Genomic DNA, 19,695 nt, shown 5'->3' with positions numbered 1-19,695 from the left:
AAGACAGAACCAAAATATTCCAGAAATAGCTTGTGTCTGCCTCATAGAGTGAAGAAAGGCGTCCCTAGGGGACACCCAGTTTTAATACCTGAAAAGACACCAAGGAAAGCACTTCACCTGAGATTAGGGCAAGGGTCAAGAGGAGAGCTCTGAGGGCCGGACCACAGGCCATGCTGGAGAGCCTAGGCCCAGACAGATGGTGTTGGTGTGCCCCCAGCACAGGGAAGGCCCTGTGGATCCCAGAGTGAGGGATGGGTGGGCACCAGGCACACGGACAAATGGGCAAACGCACATGCCTGGGGCCACAAAGCCACCTCAGGCTTCCCTCTGGCTCTGACTCCTATTCAGCAGAAAGAGTCTCCCGTCCACTTCGAGAGATGGAGAAGACTGGCAGAGGCCAGGCCCTGAGATCTCACCAGATGCTGGACCTCAGACTCTGTCCCCCCCACCATGGAAGCTACATTCTTTGCAGCCAGGCTGGACACACAGAACATACAGGAAGGAGCCTCAAACAGGTGAGGCCTGATGGGAGGAGCAGGGGTGGTGAAGTCAACAGCCTGGGCTATGTTGGCCAGAGGAGCTCCAAGCTCCCTCCCCAATGCTGTGGGGCCTAGACTCCTGTTCTGAAGGGACTATCAGCACCGCACTAGACCCCACAACAGATCAGCACAGAAATGGGACCCACACACCAGGCACAAGGAGCCCCCAGAAAACAGGCAGAAAGAAGCAAAAGGGCCAGAGCTGAGCACCCAACACTCTTGCCCACACTGGCCCAGTTACCATGCTCCCTGAGGAGACCCACAGCTGAGCCCTCTGAACCTTCCCCCTACCCAGCTCCAGAACATGGCAAATGGTGTGGCCTCCACTGGGAGGCTTTCCCAGCTCTGCCTCACTAGGCTGCCCCCACACTCACCTGAGCCCCCAAAGCCCATGGCTGTGCCTCACTGTCACACCCCCACAGAGCCACACCCCTGGACCCCCCCACCCATCCTTCCCCAGCTCCCTCTACTGCACCCCCACCAGATCCCCAGGGAGAAGGCCGACAGGAAGGTACAGCCCAGGCTTCCAGAGCACCCTGACTTGACATGGAGCCTCTTCACACATCAGCACTTCCCTGGACAGGGTCAAACAAAGCTGGGGGCATGGGGACACAGCAGATGACTCACCCCCTTTCCTTCTCCGAATGGAGGCTTGCAATCAAGAAACAGAGCACAGGGGTAAGAGGCAGGCTTCATCCATCGGCATCTGGGCCCTCTTCCAACTCCCACCCCTTCCAACAACCGGGACCTCCCAGATCCTGTACAACCCTGGCCTAACCCTCCCTATCAGACCCCAAGTGGCAAATGTGCCCAAATGCCAAGTTGGTACCCAGCTTGAAACTCAAGGTGGAAACAACCACAAGCAGGTATACATGCTTGTGTGTATGCATACACATGCACATGCACACACACATACACATCCATGCACCTCCACTCACACATATGCATAATTGCACTTATGCACACACAGGCATGCACACACGTGTGGAGATGTCCACACACAACTTAATCATACTCAGTTCAATCAAATGTTTGTTCAGAAAAAAGGCAACCCCCACCCAAAAAAAAAAGTTCAGAGGCCACTAACAGTTGCAGTGGTCACCCTTGAGTATTCCGTACAGTATCAAAGAGCAGGTCAATGTGTTTGCCAGACCACGGCTAATCAGATATCATACTCAAGCACGGCACCTGCTCTAACATTCCCATCACGAGAGAAAAAGGGACCCAAAAGCCCCAGATTTCTCACAGGAAGGCAGAGAAATAGGAGAGGTTTAGACCCACCAAGGCCCTCCCTGGCCTGAGTCTCCACTGCTCTGTGCAGCCGGCTCATTATTGGTTCAGGCAGACGGACATGTGGTGACCACTGACCATGCGGAAGGGCACTGGGAGTGCCCCACCCTTCCGTCTCCTCCCACCACCTGCTTTGGGAGGAGGGCTCCTACCCCAACCTCTTCCTCTCAACCCCATTTCCGCCAGTCACCTCGGGCCTTCATTTTCTGGACACTGCCACTACCATCCCCCACAGTATGCTCTTTACCTCCTCTCCCTCCTGCACGACCTTGCTTCTCCCCCACACCCACCAAGGAGCAAGGAGCCATATGGGCGTGAGTCTCCACCCTTGCCACCTGCTTTTTCTGCGGCCTCACACTTTCCTTTCTTCCCAGGTGTTCAGGCCATCTTCTCAATAGACCACAGCATCCTAACAGGTTCTATCAGTTCTTAACAGTGTGACAGAGAACTGACATGTTTATGCTGCCAATGAGCCTACAGGTCTTATTTCTATCTTATAAAAGCACAAACACTGAATCATGGGATGACCCCTTAGGTACCCAGGGAAACCCTGATGCTGGCCTGGCCTCCTCAAACCTACAGAAAGTAAGCAAGCAGTCTGGTTTCCCCCGACAGCTGTCCTCTGGAGGCAGGAGTAGCTTCTCCCTCTCTGAATGGAGCTACATAGAGTCTAGGTCCAGCTTCAACATAAGCTGTGAGCCCGCCCTCACTCAGCAGTGTGCATGGAGGCTCTGTGCTAAGCTGTCCCTTTGTCCTACCCAGACTCTGCTCAGGAAAAAAATGGTGGAAACAATGCTGACCTGAGGCAGCAAGAGAGAACACCTCTGAAAGACAAGGGTGTACGGAACGACCCTGTCACACAGCAGCAGGAGGGCCCCGGATCACAGCAGAGAGGAAGGAGCTTCTTCAGACAGAAGCATCCCATAAAGCAGAAGGCAATTCTTCTGTTTCCGCAGAGCTCAGTCCCCTGGCCCCTGGATTACAGATCTCAGGCTGCCTATGCACCTCTTCATGCAGAACTAGGAGGGTCCCTTCTGAACATGCAGTTCATCATGGCTATGTGACAGCCTCTGGAAGGAGACTCCTGGGACCCACCCACCAAAGCCTTGGTCTGGAGTCCAGCTGGACCCAGGTACCTACGGGTACTGGTTTGTCAATCAGTTTCCATTCTCAATCAGTATGACAGATCAGCTCCCCCATAACTAGTCTTGGACCTTTGTGACCCTGGGGCCAAAAGTCTGCCAGCTTCTCTGCCTCACTCTTCAATGAGTGGGTTTAGTTGGGGACAGAATTCTAGGTGGAAAGGCATTTTAATTCAAGACTTTAGTTATTGTTCCATTGTCTTCTAGCATCTACTATTGCTGATGAGAAGTCTGCTGTCAGTCTAACCATTGTTCCTTTCTATGTCATCCAGCTCCCTTCTCTGGTATTTAAGATTTTTCTTGTCTATGGTGTTGTGAAGTTTTACTATGACAGCTCTAGATGTAGATTTGTTATTTCCTTGCTTGGGGTTTATACTTCTTCAAAATGGAATTTCATGTCCTTATTCAATTTCTGAATATTCTTAGCCATGTACTCTTTAAATATTGCCTCTTCCCCATTTTAATCTTTCCCTCTGGGACTCTCATTAGACTGGGATTTTCTCATTTGTTCATCATCTCTTATCTCTAGGGATATTTTCCATATCCCTATCTTTCTGTGCTGCACTTGGGATAATTTCCTCAGAATTATCTTCTAATTCACTGTTTCTTTCTTCAGCTGAATCTAGTACACTGTTTATCCCAGTCATGGATTTTTTAATCTCAGTGACTATACCTTTTGTTTCCATAACAGTTCTTTAGGGATCTTTTAAAATCTGTTTATTCATCTTTTGGTTTTTGGTTTTTGGGTTTTTTCTTTTTGGTTTTGTTTTTTGTTTTTTTGTTTTTGTTTTTGTTTTTGTTTTTGTTTGTACTGTCCTGTTCCTTATGAGTTCTGTTAGTTTCCTTAAACTTTGTATTTAAACACCTTATTTTGCCTCTTTCATATTCTTTGATTTCTAGTTCTTCTGATGCTAATGCTGGTTCCTGGGCTTGCTTCTAGTTTTCCCACTTCTCATGGGTCCACAGCCTCATCTCTTGGCTTTGTGGGAGCAACAGAACCCTAGCCCCTGCCATTAGGGTCTATAACACTGTCCCAAGCCCTCATGGACTATGGAAGCATCATCAGCTTCCTCTCACTTAACTGACTTCTCTTTCCATTCTTGAGGTCTGGGAAATTTCCTTTGTCTTGAGTTGGCTATATCCTTTTGGCTTTTACTTTCTTCAGAATACTTATGGGGAAGAAAAGTATGACCATGTCAGCCTGACCTATCTTGGTGGCTGAAGTCCACACTAAATGACACTGCAGTCAAGAGTGTCTGCCTGAAAGGAGGGGGTAGCTCAACCTGTGGCCAGGACAAGGTCAGGGGTCACTCTATTTATAAGATCAGGAACAATTTTCAGAGACAGGTAAGTGTTCCTTCTATAGCTGGGAATGAATAAAGCCTGAAGCCAAGGTTGGGGATCAGTCTAGAACCAGGATCAGGGCCTTTCCTGTAGACAGGACTATCTCAGAACTCAGCCTAGGACCAGAGTCAGCATTCCTTCTATGGCTAGAGCCATAGAAAAGTCTGGGACTAGAACTGGGTCATGTATATTGGGATATGCCCATTATTAACTGCCACATATGTCAGGACACAGTCATGTATATCTGGACACGCCTATGCTGAGGCTATTAACAGTCACATATTTCAAGACATGCCCTACAACGAAGCTATTGGGGGTCATCCCAGGATCGTGCTCACAACACGCCATACCAAAGCCCTGACATACTCTTATCTGCCTTTTGCAGCTTATGAGGGCCTGTCCCACCATCATACTAGTGATGTTCACACAGCCCTATGAGGTCAGCAGCTTGCTGTAACCCATGCTTAACTGATGAGTGAACAGGTGTTAGGAGGGCAAAATAAGCACAAAGATCAGAGAGCTAGTGTCAGCAGAGCCACGGCAGAGCCTAGGTCCCCTAACTTCTGCTCTTCCCTCGCCTGGATGAAATGGAGAGAAGTCAGACTGGAAGTACACAGAGCCAGAGGCAGCAGGTGCACATGCATGCAAACACACTGGGAGGCCAGGCCCTGCACCCTATCAGTCCCGGTTGGCCCACTGTCTATATCCAGCCCTCATGCCATCCATGTGCTGTACCCCTCCCCACCACTCCAGCACCCACCCATTTATCTTTGACCTATTCATACATCCGTCCGTCTGTCCTTCCGCTCCCCTGTCTCTACCTGGCTTTGGCCCCAGCTCACTCTGCCTGGCCTCCCACCCTGGACTGTCTGCCTGCTGTCCACCCCCCACTGCTCACCAAGTTCCTCAAGTTCAGCCGTCATGGACTTGGAGCGCAGGGTCAGCGTGGTGCTGGGAGCCCTCTTGGGGGGCGGCGGGGCTGCAAAGAAGAGGGAGGCCTTGGACCTCCTGTCCAGCAGCAGGCAGCGCGGCGTGGCCAGGTGCAGGTGCCACTTGCGCTCCACCGCCTGGATCTCCTCGTACTCCCGTGAGGATGAGTCGCACTGCGCCAGGATCTTGTTCAGGCTGCGGCTGGATGCAAACTTCTTCATGGCGCTGAGAGCTCAGGGGGTTGCTGAGGGCCCAGCGGGGCCGGGGTAGTTGGGGCCTCAGGAGGTAGGTGGTCAAGGGCCCCAATGGGGGTCACGGTGCTGGCCAGCTCCCACCTGAATGCCCACCCTGTAGGCTCCGAGGGCTGAGCAAGGGGGCACCAGAGCCATGAGGTGGGGGCTGGGAGGGGTCTCCCGGCAGGCTGGGCTCCTGCTGCTCCAGGGCCCCCCCACCCCAGGCCCTGGAGGCCGCTGCCCCTCGGGGGACCAGGGTGTGGGCAGCAGAGCCAGGATCTGGGCTGGGCCGGCCCAAGCTGGCAAAGCCTCCTGGGCCCAGGCTGTGCCGCGACGTCGCGGGGAGAAGACGCTTTTCCTCTTCCCTCAGGTGCCGCCTCCCCCTTCCCTCCGACAATAAAGCGGCGGCAGCGTCAACCTCACAGTTGCTATGGCAACCCCGGCCTCCAGGCAGCTGCTGGCAGTGTCGGGAGGAGGGCTCTTCCACGCCAGGGGCTGGGGGGACGCCGGGAAGGAGGGGGTGGGGATCTGAGGAGGGGCACCCTGGGGTCAGGGGTCAGAGGTCAGAGGCTGGGGGCCAGGGTTGGTGGGCTAACATCAGGGATTGGGAAGCCACCCAGGCCATGAACGTGGGTATTTCACCTAGGTTTAGGCATCTGACCTCCACAGTCTGGGGTCAGGGCGTGGGCAGAGGAAAGTGAGCCTGGGGTCAAAGGTCTCAGGTCAGGAGCCAGAGGGGAAGGTCTGAGCACAGAGGCCTGAAGCCCGGCCCCTCACCTCTGCGCCGAGCCCCGTCTTCTTCTGGCTTCCTCGTCACAGACACAACCTTCATGACGAGGCGGTTCCCGCCCTGGCGGATCAGAGCCACCACCTGCTTGTGCCCGACCTTCACCACGTTCACCCCGTTCACCTGGGACAGACAGGTGGGTGGTGGGGGTGTTCCAAGTGTGTCCTCCTTGGGGCTCAGAGGTCAGCACCCCACCTGGCTGCACAGGTAAGGACAAGCCTCACCTCGATGAGGAAGTCTCCTGTGCGCAGCCCGGCCCTCCAGGCCACACCCTCCACATCCACCGACTCAAGATACTGGAGCGCAGGGAAGGCCGGCGTGGGTGTAAACTCCTCGATGGGGGTCTCTGCTGCGGGGGGGGGGGGGGGGGGGAAGGGTTGGGAATGGGGGAGGGCAGTTAGGAAGGTGCTTCACCTGCGTGGTCCAGGTGGAGGCAGCTGCCACATAGCAACCTCCCACAAGTGGCTCCGCACGCCGAACAAAGGACAACTGAGGCAGCATGTCAGGGTGTCCTGGGGCTGGGGGGCAGCAGGCAGTGCCACCCAGGGAAGAAACTGCCCCCCTCGGCCCCACCAGAAAGGACTCGCCTCCCTTAGACATGCTCCAGCAGAGATCTTGGAAATCAACAGGGGGAAGGGATTGCCTCGTACTGAGATATTCCAAACCAAGGATACAGAGTCAGAGCAGAGGAGCAAGGCAGGGGGACGGGAGCCAAACTAGCAGCGAGGGAGGCAGTGGGGGAGTCAGGGGCAGAGGATAGGGCAGGGGTGAGGCAGGGAGGAGAGCAGAGAGGAGGAGCAGAGACAAGACACATGCTGGCAGTCTGGCAGCCAGCCCCACACCCACTCTCGGTGCTGTCTGCCCTTCCTTACCTTTGGCCCCCCGGAGCACAAAACCAAAGCCCTCATGGTCCCGTTTCTGTAGGACAGCCACCTTGTCGTCAATGACGTAATCGCTGGTGGAGGAAAGCAGGGAGGGGTGAGGAGAGCCCTGCCAGAGAGTACAGCTGGCCAGGCTGACCCCACACATGCCCCAAACAGGATCCCACGGGCATGGCCCACCCCAGAAGTCACCCTTGCGCTGACGGAGGAAGGCAGAAGACAGAGGTGGGCTGGGGACCACCTCGCCTCCTCTGACCCCCTCATCCACAGGCCTCCTCAACTAGCTCTGGTCCCCCCTCCACGCCTGATATCCCATCCGCATGCATGCCTACCCTTGCCCACCTGCCCACCGGCCCCCACCTGTACCTGTGTGAAGTGAGACTGTCATAGGAGCCCACTGTGTAGTGACGGAAAAGGCGCTTCGTCCGGTCTTCCCGGGTTTCTGAGGGGAGTTTCAGGAGCTGATGGAGGGCCACATCCTCCAACCGACCTGAACTGCCCCTCAACCATGCTGGTCACCAGCCTCTGCCAACACACACACCCCTGGCCTGGTTGTACCCACGTGGAAGTGAGGGGCCCAAAGGTCCTAAGGTAAGAAGGCTGAGGGGACCATGTTGGAAATCCTGGCTTCCAGGGGTCAGGATCCAGAATAGGGTAGGAGCTTTGGCCCATCTCTCTACAGAGTGGCTGCACACAGCCAGGGACAAGGCCGGGCCATCTTCAGAAAGAGTCAGCAAGCCCCAAAGCCAGGAGCAAAGAAGCTGTGTACACGTGTAGGCCTAGGTGTGTGTGTAACTTGCAGTCACGTGTAAGTGCCGTGCTCATATAGGCGTGTGTGCATATGACTGTGGTCACGTGCAAGGGTCATGCTGCAGGCAATGCGCACTGGCATGGAGGTGGCGTTGTGTCCTCACTGAGACTCTCATGAGAGCCCACTAATGCTCAGTCTCACAGGTCCCTGCCTCCAGAGCCTGCCTCTGAGTGCACAGGAGGTCCAGGTGTGGGGCTGATGTCACTGCATCCCACAGATTCCTGCCCCCATCTGTACTCTTGATCTCTAAGTCCCTCACAGCTGTTGCAGGGCTAGCCGGCTGTCCACCTGCTACTCCGCCCATGGCCGTGGCCTTGCTGATTTCCTGCAAGCGTGCAGACCCCAGTCCACATCTGCAGCCACAGCCCCTGTGCTCCAGGCTTTCTTCTCCAGCTGCCTGTAAGTTAAGATTCTCTTACACTCTAGCCCCCATTCCTGCTCTCCTGGCTTCCAGCTCTCCAGGACCCTGGAGGGCTCCCAATGTGGCTCCACCACCACCTCATGTTTCATCCACAGCTCCTCTCCCATTCCCTACCAGTCTAGAATTTCTCAAGATTAATTCATTCATTCAACAAGTATTTATTGAGCTCCAACTGTGTACCAAGCACTGTTTGTTTTAGGCTCTGAGAATATAGTAGGGAACAGAACAAAGCCTCTACCCTGTGGAGTTTACAATCTATTGGAAGAGAGAGAACAGAGAGACAGGAAACAGGTGCATGCATAACATGTCAACTGCTGGCAAATGTTAGGAGAGAAGGGAACAAACTGGGGGTACAGAGAAAGTCTGCAATTCTAGGGTGGTCACATGATGGCTCATCAGGAAAGGATAGTTGGGAGGCACAGAACGTTAGGGAGCAGCCTGAAGACTCTGTGGGCAAAGGGCTTCCAGGGAGCAGGGGCACGCAGGGCAAAACCCACATGGCAGGGCTGGGTTTGGGTGTTCAAGGGACAGTGAGCAGCCATACAGCTGGAGCAGAGGGAGTGAGAGTGAGAGTGAGAGTGAGAGAGAGAGAGGAAATGAGATCAGAGAGGGAAGCTACAATTGATTGTGAGCTCCTCATAGGTAAGGACCACCTCTTATTTATTTCTGTGATCCCAGCACCTAGCACAGCAGCTGGCATATAACAGGCCAAGCGAATGCTAACTGGAAGAATAGATGGGTGGACAACTGGCTGAATAAGTACATGGATGGATAGATGGAACAAGAGAGAAGCAGAAGGATAAATCAGATCAAAGGTAAATAGATATTTAAGTGGATGGAGAGAAAAGAGAATGGGCTGGTGCGGGGAGAATGGATGGAACAAACGGTAGTGGATAAGTAAATGGATGGATAGGTGGGCAGGGTGGGTCGACAGAGAGGGGATAGCTGGATTGGTGGATTGATCGATGTATTGATCGATAGATGGATAGATGGTTGGGTGGGTGCGTATGTGGGTGGGTAGATGAATGGATGCAAGGAGGGGTTGCCTGGGTGGGTTGATAGAAGAGTAGACGGATGGCAAGAAAGGATAGTGAGTCAAGGGATAAATGAATATAAGAATAGATAGAACAGTAGCTGGATAGAACAAAGAAAGAATTCCTGTTAACATAAGACACAGGTGTCAGGAAAAGTACTGGTCCAAATTGCAGGATCCTGCCACTAGTATGATTCTCAGTAAGTCAACAGACCCCTTTGAAGCCTCTCCTTGTAGAGCAGAAAAATTTACCTCGAAGGGTCCTCTAGGTTCTGATGGCTTGTAACCTGTCACCCTAACCCTAACCCACCCAGTAGCTCATCTGCTCCCTTCTCTCCTCTTCCCACACACTGCCTGTCCTAAGACCCTCTGTAATGTGGCTGCACACACCATTCTGCCGTTTCCAAGGCCAGAGCAGGCCAAGTCTCATCACTGCTGGTGGAGGGGGAGCATCAGACCCCTTCTTGCCTCCATCACACCCTTCTTCACATTGACCCAACGTTTGAAAATGTTGGAACGTTCATGGTACCTGCCTGCAGAAGGACCCCCTCAAACTGCACAGTTCATTAACCTCCATTTTTTAGATTTTGTCAAACAAATTATCCTAATTACATAACAAAAATTCATCTTCCAGTTTTATTAATCAGACATGTAAAAGCCAGCTCAAGTGAAAACACACAGCATGACCCCCCAAGTACTGGAAAGACAGGGAAGGAGGGATGGAGGGAGAGGAGGGAAGGAGGAAGGGGAGGGGAGGGAGGAGCTGGCCAGAGCTGTCCAGGTGCCCTACAGACCCTCTGAGCACACAGGGCTTCACCTCAGCTCTCAGCTCTCTGCCTGCAACTGTTCCTTTTACCCCTTCTGCCCCAGACAGGTGCCTGGGAGGTACACTCTCTGATGACCCTGGGCATCAGCCTGGCCCCCAGCAGTGGCCCCTTTTTGGCCTGTAAGTCCTTCTCTGTCCCAATCTCCAGTCTCAGAAACAGATCTGTCTTTGGAAAGAAAGCTGGGCCTGTCAGAAGCAGACTCCCATTCCTGAGCTGCCCTCTGGCCTCCGGCAGAACTCAGCACTTGGGTCCCAGATCAGAGCAGCTGGTGGCTGGTCTTCAGATGAGGACAGAGGTCACTCCCACGCCTTGCCAGCTGGCAGACCCCACAGGCCTCTCTCCCTCTGCCTACCCATGAAAGGATCCCATCTACTTAGGTCCCTTTTGACTCTTCCAGGTGACAAACCCCAGAGCCACCCTGGTCTAGGAGCCCTGCAATTGTCCGGAGGCCTACAACTCCTTCTCCAGGTCACTCCTTACACTCTCCCATTTCGGGATTCTCAGCCCACCCTAGCCATCTCCACCTCTCACTCTGCTCTGCCTGGGCCTTCACCCTAACCCTAAACGACCTGAAGAATCGAGACAATACGACCCAGTCTCCTGCAACGCTGCAGCAAACTGGCAAGTTCCTCCACTTGCTCTCACAGCCACCTGACCGGCCTCACGCTCCCCAGTAAAGCCCCCCCATCTCTCAGCGCACACACTTGAGTTCACTCACTCAGAGGCCCTGAAGCATGGCAGCTATAGCAGACTCTGCAGCCCACTGCCCTCCTCAAGATGAACTAACAACAGCCTCCACCTCTTAGACCTGCCGGGATGAGTAAGTGAGTTCTCATCTATACAAGTGCTTCAAACTATGCCACACGTCCAGACGCTGCTAGGAGCATGCGAGATGCCAGCACACGGAGATCTGCAACAGCAGGCCCGGCCCCCGGCCCCATCAGCTAACCAACCGCATAGCAGACCCCCAGCTTCCTTCGCGGCTCCTCTCCAACTCCTTCAGGGCAACCCCGGGGGCCCCCCTGGACTCACATCATGACAGCCGCGCGCCAGCATATCTGCTGTAGCTGCTGTGCGTGCCTGTTCCTCTCTAGGCAGAGAGCCGGCCTCCGCAACCCAGCTCCCAACACAGGGCCCGGCACACATCAAACACCTAGTAAACATTTGCTCTTCTCAAATCCCAGCTCCAGTCCAGACCTCCCCAACCCCTTCCCAGCTTCAGATCAGCTTCTGGATCCACACAGTTCTCAAACCAGAGTCTTCACCGTCCTCCCCCAGGGGCGCATAGGACCCCGTCCCTACTTGTCAAGCCAGAGGCCCTTTCTTCCCCACCCTCCTCCATGAAGTTGGCACCAGGACCCAAACTTCTGAAACCATTCCCCACCTGGACACACGGCCCCAACGACACTCCACAGGCAGACAACAGGGGGCCATGTCCCTTATAGGCACCCAGCCACCAGGAGATCCGTCAGGGCAAGATAGGGAATGGCTGAGTAAAGTACTAAAGGCATCTGCTCAGGAACAGCAGCTGCACCCCTGCCTCCGTGGGACTCTGCCATGCTCCACACAGAGCAGAAGTCCAGGCCACACGGCTGGGGGAGGAGGGGGGCTGTCCCCTTGAGAGACTCACAACCCAGGGCAACGGAGCACAGCAACCCTGGGCCCAAGCCCTTCACGTGCAGAGGGAGGAATGCGTGCACCCTTGGTCTAGACGCGACACTGGTAACAATCACTGGCCACCACTTCTCCCACTGACTCTCTAAGGCAGAAACAACACTCATGGGTCCGGGGGCCTGGGAGCTATGGAAGGAACAGCCACTGTTTTCTGCTGGCAGGACCACCTCAGATCCCAACACCCAGAGGGGTGCTTTCTGGAGGCCCAGGCAGTCAGCAAGGTCTGACCAAAGCCGTCCACCAGCCTCAAGAACTGCAGCCTTTGCCCTCACGGCCTCCCTGCAGGCCGAGGATAGAGCCGTCCCCCACTTGCTACCCTCGGACCATCCTGGCCCCAAGGCACCCACGACAGCCCCTCCGGGCCCAACTGGCCTCATTTCCTCTTGGCTGGCCCAGGCTTCCCTGCACTGCCCACTTGGACAATCTGTCCACCTTGGAAAGACGCCTCTTTTCTCACACTGACCTCTTTACTTATCTGCCAGCCACACAGGAATCTCACACCCCAAACACCCAGTATTTCTGTGACGACTACGTGTGTGTGTGTGTGTGTGTGTGTGTGTCTGGCGGGGGGTTATAGTCACTGGGAGCCACATGTGGGATCACATACAGATGCACATTCATAATACGTGTCCTATGGGCAGGTCACGTGTGTCTCTACAGCTGTAAAGTGCCCAGCTCCCTGCACATGTGCTCCTCAGTACGTACAGGGTGTGTGCACCCTGTGTCTGTCACGTACACAAGTTTGCGTCCACTTCGGATGTGTGTTTGAGTTTACTCTAGTCTTTTCTCTGTGAATATCTGCGGGTTTAACGCCAAGCAAGACCACAGGGGAGCTAGAAGGGGCGGTACCCCTCAGTAGCCACCCAGGGGATGGGGGGGGTCACTCACCATGCCGTGTGTCATACTGTCTCATCTGCACCTCCTCCACGCAGTCGGCCGGGAACCAGCCCGTGCGGCCTTTCACGGTCCCCTCCCAGAAACCGCCCTCCCCAATGCTGAGCACTGGAGGGACAGAAGCCAGATAGGGTGTCAGCGTAGAGCAGGACACTCAGGAACCCACCTCACCCACCACCACCTCAGGCTCAGGCTCTGCTTACCCTGACCCTTCACACACACCCCTCCTTCACCCTTTCTCCCCTTCTGTTCCCTTCCTCCCCTTCATCCTCCTGGATTTTTCCCTGGGAAGATTTTGAGAGTCACACAGAAGACAGAAAGGAACAGATGGACACAGCACAGGACAGGCATGTGGGGGACAGAGAGACACACAGATGGACACACTCGAGGGGGGACAGGAAGCAGAGGCAGGGGCCACAATCCTGCTCCTGTCCTCTCGGCTGACCCTTCTCTTCCTACTCCTTGAACCAACCCCCATCCTTGCTCTGTCGCCCACCCCAAAGGTCACTGCCAAAAACTCAGGGTCATTGTGCTGCGACCAAGGGTTAGGCCATATGATGGACCAAAGGAGGGCCGACCTCACAACTGTTTCCTTCCCAGGCTCCCTGGACATACAGCACCCACAAGGATAGGACCCCAGTAATGACAGAGGCCCCCATGATGAGAGGAGCTTGTCATGGCACAGGATCTCCCCAAAACACAGGAAGCGTCAGTGACAGAAACCTCCATAATACACAGACACCCACATAACTGTCACACATATCCCCCACCATGGGACAGGGTCCCCACCTATCACAAGGATTTCCAATGAATGAGTCCCAGAAGTGACACAGGAATCCCATATTCGAGGAAGGTCCCTGGTGGGATAGGGTCCTTCAAATACACAGAACCCCAATGACACCAACCTCCATCATGACACAGAAACACCCCCATGACGAGAGGAACCTCCATGGTGACAACAGGGAACCCACAGTGACAGAGGACGGAGAGGGACCCGCATGACAGGACCCCCCCGCCCCCGTAAAGGCAGGCACCCCTCCCTGACACAGAGCCCTTCACGGTGACACAAGGAATCCCCAGTGGCAGGTGCATCCCATAATGACCACAGCGGCTCAGAGTTCCAGAGACACCCCCCCCCCATGACACAGACCCCGAAAATGGCATCAGCCCCTCCACGATCGCGGAGGACCCCAACCACGCACCCGGGAGTGGCGCCCCCCGCCCTCCTCCCGCGCGCCCCGCGACCCCGCCCCCCGCGCCCCCCTCACCCTTCACGGCCTCGCCGCGGTGCAGCGGGATCTCGCCCTCGCCCTGCGGGCTGTGCGCCTTCACGGCGATGAACTTGCGGCCGGGGACGGCGCTGTAAAGTTTCCGCTTCGGGCCCCGGGGCGGCGGCGCGGGGGGCGCGGGGGGCGCCGGGCCGGGGCCGGGCGCGGGGCCGGGGCCGCCGGGGCCGCCGGGCCCGCTCGGGCTGTAGACGAACACGTAGGTGACGGACGCGATGCCGGGGGGCAGCGGGCACGCGAAGCCGGCGCCCGGGGCCTCCATGGCGCGCGGCCCGGCCCCGCCGCCGGCCTCACCGCAGCCGCCGCCGCAGCGCCCGCCGCCCGCCGCCCGCCGCCGCCCGCCCGCCCGCCGGGGGCCCGGCCCGGGGCCGCTCCATGGGCCGCGCCGCCGCGCCCGGCCCGCTCCCGCCAGCGCACGAGCCGCGCCCGCTCAGGGCTCCGGGGCCGCGGGGCTGCGCTCCCGGGCGCGCCGGGCTCGCTCCATGCCGCGGCCGCTCCTCGCGCCCCGCCTCCTCCGCGGCCCGGCTCCTCCCTCTGCGGGCGGCGGCGGCGGCGGCCGGCCCTCCTCCCTCCCCTCCAGCGGCCGCCTCGCCGCCGCGGCCCCCGCGGCGGGAGAGGCCACGGGGCGAGGGGCACTGCAGCGCACGGAGGGGGCGGAGGAGGGGTCGGCTGAGGAAGGCGGGGGACGCGGTGGGCAGAGCCGGGTGGGAGCTGGGGAGGGGTTGGGGGGGCGGCTCCCCCAGCGGCCCGCCCCCAGCCCGCCTGCCCAGGCCTTGGCCTTCTCCTCCTCCTGGCCCCTGCCACGTGCCGGGCGCCCAAATCCTCCCCCAGACCTGTGTCCTCTCCTCCGCGATACCTGCCTCTGATGCCCATGCCCACTCCATGCTGACCACCTTCCCCGGACAGCTCCCCCGACCTGGGCACGGAACCTGAGGCCTCGGCCCTCCACCTTCCCGCTGCTAAGAAGCCTGCACTGGCTCCCTAGTACCTAGGCAGCCCGGGTCCACATTCTCAGGCAATAGCCCGGCTCTCTGGGATGTGAGAGTCAGCTACACTCCAGTCACATGGTTAGGGACCTTTTCTTCCTCTGGGCTACTCATGATACTGTTCCCAGCACTTCATTCTAATCCCACTCATGCTCCCAGCTATTAAGTCACTGTCACTCAGCTACAGCCCCAATTTCCTCTGTCCTGCTCTGGGATGCTGGAGGGGGGGGGGGGGGGGCGGAAACTCTGTCACACATTGCAGGGGGCTAAGGGCTCCTTGCCAGGCTCTACCAATAGGGGGTGCTGGTTTGGGGGGAGGGGAAACCCAAGACAAGGCATCCCTCTGCATCACCTCTCCACCCCAGCCCGCAGCTCGAATGCCATCCTCTCTCCCTTCACCAAAGGCCATCTCTTCCTATGAGGTTTTCTCCCTCCCGTGGTGCACCAAACTTCCTCAGCCCCCTCCTGGCCACGCACCTAGAGGCCCCCTTACCTGAATCACTGCCCACCTAACTGCTTCTTAGGCCCGGGCCCCAGTTGCCAGTGTCCTTCTGACACCTTCAGGAACTCCCTGCTATTTGCTCCTACCACTCCAGGCACCTACTAAATGTTTGTAGAAAAATAATAATAATCCTGCCATCCCCACAGAACAGTGAGCTAGAGCCCCATAAAGAGCAGGTCTCAGTTCTATGCTTGCTGAAAAGATAAACGAATATACAAAAAGATAAATGAAAGCAGGGCATCTATAGCTTTTTGTTTCTGGAAAACCGAAATATCCCAAAGTTCGTTCCTTTCGCCACTGGGCCATCCTACCCTTAAGAAATCCATGGGACATGCAAAAGCTTCAGGGGAGAATTAAGGTGATTTGGAGCAGGACAGACAGCCTTGGAGTCTGGGCAGAGACACGGAAAGAGAGGAGACATCACAGGTCACAGCTGCATGAGCAGGGACAAAGGCAGAGGAAGAAGTGGCTTCTATCAGCTCATGCTGCACCCCAAGCCCTGTGCTGAACACTCAGGCTTAGAAACTTCGGGAACCAGGTCTACCTGGGGCCCGCCCGGTTATGTCGCTTCCTAGTTCTGTGACTTTAGACAAGTCACTTACCCCATCTGAGCATCAGGACCCTCATCTGTAAAACAGTAATAGAGCAGAGCCTCACGTATGGCCAAGGTGAAGTGAGATGATACACATATGCTGCTCAGCCCAGCTGTCATCTTGAAAACAAAGTGCTGTTTATGTAACTCATTGAACAGTGTCTCCTGAGCACCTCCTATGTGACTGGCTCTGGGGAAGCTGTAAGAGGACGGCTCCTGCCCTCGAAGTGCTGGAAAGAGAGATGCCTTAACCAGCAGTGGCTGGACTGTGCTGTGGGCCAGGGGATCCCAGGAGGGACCCATCACCTGCCCAGGTTCTGGAAGGCTTCCCAGAGGAAACCACTGTGTGGAATTAGTTCTACCTTACCGATGAGAAACCTAAGCATGGAGTGGTTAGCTGTCACCCAGTCAACTGATGCCAGGTCTACAACTGTCCATCTATAGAGCCAGTGCCCACCAAAGCCGGTGGGGCTTCAGCCCAGGCTTCTTCCTCTAAGTGCCAGAGATGCCAAAACCCCCACCACCACCCCACCCTCCCCCTCCCCCCCCCCCCCCGGCGTATCCCTGCTTCTCAGGGTCCCAGTGCTAACGGTAAGGGGCAAAGAGTAGAAGCAGAGTCTTGTGGTTATATAGGGCTGGAGGGGTGGGGAGAAAGACAAAGACTCCCCCCTGGAGACAGGGATAGGGGTCACTCATAGACTTCAAGCCCTCATGGAGATAAAAACTCCATTCCCTGACCCCTAACCCCACACCACCCAGCCCTGCCTCATCTCAGCCTTTGCCCTCCTAGCACTGCAAGAAACTTTGTAAAGCACAGAGCTGGCCAAACCCTCTCCTTCCAACATGCTCCCTGAGCTCTGCTCGGAGCAAGTCCAGATCCAACCAGATCAGCGTGGACAGGGCCTCACCTTCTTCCGCTTCCCATACGGGAGGCCCATCTGGGGGCCTGCAAGCCCCCCACCCCAAGCCTCAGCCCATCACTGTAGAGGTGCCAGGCACCACTAGGCCTCTCCATGCCGGTTCCTCCTGCTCGGGTCCCAGCACCCCACCCACCCAGACCCTGCCAGGGCCTCCCAGACCCCTCCTACCTGATCTTGCTCTGGCTGCCCCTGCCTGCTGTGGGGCCACCGATGTCATTCTCTTGGTCACCATCCCGATCCCGGTCTTTCTCCTCCTGCAGCCGCTGGAGCAGCAGCTGATGGGGGAGGCTTCGCAGAGAAGGTCCAGGAGAAGCTGCCGGCTGCACCTCACCCTTCAGGTTGATGTCACTGGCTGAGCGCTGCAGGGGCCGAGGGGAGGCCAGGCCACTGGGGCCAGCCAACCGCCGCCGCTTTGCATAACTGGGGGTTTCCCTGAATGGTACTAGAGTGGGGGGGGGCACAGATGAGACTCTGGGCAACCAGATAGGGTGACCAACACCCTGGTTTGCTTTCCAGATTTTAAAACTAAAATCCTATGTCCCAGGAACTGCCTCAGTCCTGGGCAGCCAGGACAGTTGGCCAGCCTATGACTGAAGCTACCATTAGGGATCACATCCCAAACTGCCTCTAACTCTAGCTTCAGGGGTAGAAGCCTGTTCTTCCTGTCAGCCAAACGAGGTCCTGAGTGTGTTCAGACCTGCTCTTGGAACTGCCCATTTCGCAGGCTTCAGCAGAGACAGAACAGGCCACATATGATAAAGCTCACTACACTACAGCTATACTGGACCATCTATAGGTGACTCTAACAAGGAAAACCGTAAAAGATGTTCTAGACAAGGGGTTGGCAAACTTCTGTAAAGAATCAGATAGTAACTATTTCAGACTTTGCAAGCCATATAGTCTCTGTCCCAAGGACTCAACATTGCCACTCTAGCACAAAAACAGCCACAAACAATATATAAGCAAATGGGTGTGGCTGAGTTCCAATAAAACTTTATTTAAAAAGCAGATGGTGATTTTTAAAAACATGATCCAACTATATGCTATTTACAAAAGAATCACTTTGGATCCAAAGACACAAGTAGGTTTAAAGTAAAAGGATAAAGGAAGATAGTTCATGTAAATAGTAACTAAATGAGCTAAGTTGCTACATTTATATCAGACAAAACAGACTTAAAGATAAAAAGTGTTACAAGGACAGAGGACATTGCATATAGACAAAAGAGTGTCAATTCATCAAATAGATTAACAATTATTAACATATATGTGCCAAACAACAGAGCATCAAAATATATGAAATAAACATTAACACATTTGGAGAAATAGACAGTTCTATAATAATATTTACGACTTTCAACACCCCACTTTCAATAATATATAGAACAATCTATCAGTAAGGACAATCAATAAGGACATAGAAGACTTGAACCAATTAGACCTAACAGATATGTGTTTAGAACACTACAGAAAACAAGAGCAGGATATACATTATTCTCAAGTGCACATGCAACATTCTCCAGCGTAGACTACATGTTGGGCCACAAAACAAGTCTAAATAAAATTTAAACAACTGAAATCACATAAAGTATCTTATCCAATCACAATGGGATGAAGCTAGAATTCAAGAAAAACAATAACAGAAAAAAAAACGGAAAAACTCACAAATATGTAACAAACAACACACTCTTAGTTAGAAAACTCAGAGTTAGAAAACACTCTGAGAAAATGAAAGCAAAAACATAAAACATCAAAACTTTTGGGATGCAGCAAAAGCCGTGCCAACAAGGAAATTCATAGCTGTGGACATCTATATCAAAAAAGGATAAAAGTCTCAAATCGATAACCTAAGTGCACATCTTAAGGAACTAGAAAAAGAGGAGCAAACAAAACCCAAATCTAGCAGAGGAAGGAAATATAAGGATAGACAAAGATAAATGAAAAAGAGAACAGAAATATAGAATCAATGAAAACAAAAGTTGTTTCTTTGAAAATATCCACAACACTGACAAACCTATAGCTAGACTGGCATAGAGAAAAAAGAGAAGAGGGACACAATCAACTAAAATCAGAAGTGAAACTGTGGCACTGCTACCGATCTTACAGAATTAAAAAGGATTAAAAAAGAATACTATGAACAATTGTATGTCAACAAATTAAATAACTTAGATGAGATGAACATACTTCTAGAAAAACAGAGATTACCAAAACTGACTCTAGAAGTAGAAAATCTAAACAGACCTAAAACAAGCAAGGAGATGGATCCACAATCACTAATCTTGCCACAAAGAAAATTCCAGCATCGAACAGCTTCACTGGTGAATTCTACCAAACACTTAAAGAAGTATTGACACCCATCCTTCTCAAACTCTTCCAAAAACTAGAAGAGGAAAGAAAACTTCCTAACTTGTTCTGTGAGCAATTAAAAAATAAGCAAAGGACTTGACAAGTCTCCAAAGAAAATGTACAAATGGCTAATAAACACATGAAAAGATGCTCGACATCACTAGCCATTAGGGAAATGCAAATCAAAACCACAATGAGATACTACTTCACACTGACTAGAGTGGCCATAATTAAAAAAAAAAAAAAAAACTGACGAATAC

At 54.3% G+C, this 19,695-nt stretch overlaps 1 protein-coding gene across 1 annotated transcript in view; it reads right to left on the bottom strand.

The window, feature by feature from the left end:
- SHANK3 (SH3 and multiple ankyrin repeat domains 3) overlaps positions 1-19,695 on the bottom strand; it is a 51,698-nt gene that overhangs the window by 20,509 nt on the left and 11,494 nt on the right. Inside the window, exons 11-19 of the mRNA XM_043563123.1 lie at positions 17,261-17,534; positions 14,075-14,277; positions 12,801-12,914; positions 7,513-7,588; positions 7,138-7,220; positions 6,490-6,614; positions 6,256-6,388; positions 5,214-5,294; positions 1,167-1,190 (exon numbers count right to left, since the gene is read on the bottom strand). Of these exons, the coding sequence (XP_043419058.1) occupies positions 1,167-1,190; positions 5,214-5,294; positions 6,256-6,388; positions 6,490-6,614; positions 7,138-7,220; positions 7,513-7,588; positions 12,801-12,914; positions 14,075-14,277; positions 17,261-17,534 (1,113 nt within the window). The remainder of the gene's footprint in view (positions 1-1,166; positions 1,191-5,213; positions 5,295-6,255; positions 6,389-6,489; positions 6,615-7,137; positions 7,221-7,512; positions 7,589-12,800; positions 12,915-14,074; positions 14,278-17,260; positions 17,535-19,695) is intronic.

Source organism: Prionailurus bengalensis, chromosome B4, assembly GCF_016509475.1.
Source record: "Prionailurus bengalensis isolate Pbe53 chromosome B4, Fcat_Pben_1.1_paternal_pri, whole genome shotgun sequence".
Classification (NCBI taxonomy): domain Eukaryota; kingdom Metazoa; phylum Chordata; class Mammalia; order Carnivora; family Felidae; genus Prionailurus; species Prionailurus bengalensis.
The sequence above is the reverse complement of the archived record's forward strand: the minus strand, read 5'-3'. Positions and strand labels throughout refer to the sequence as shown.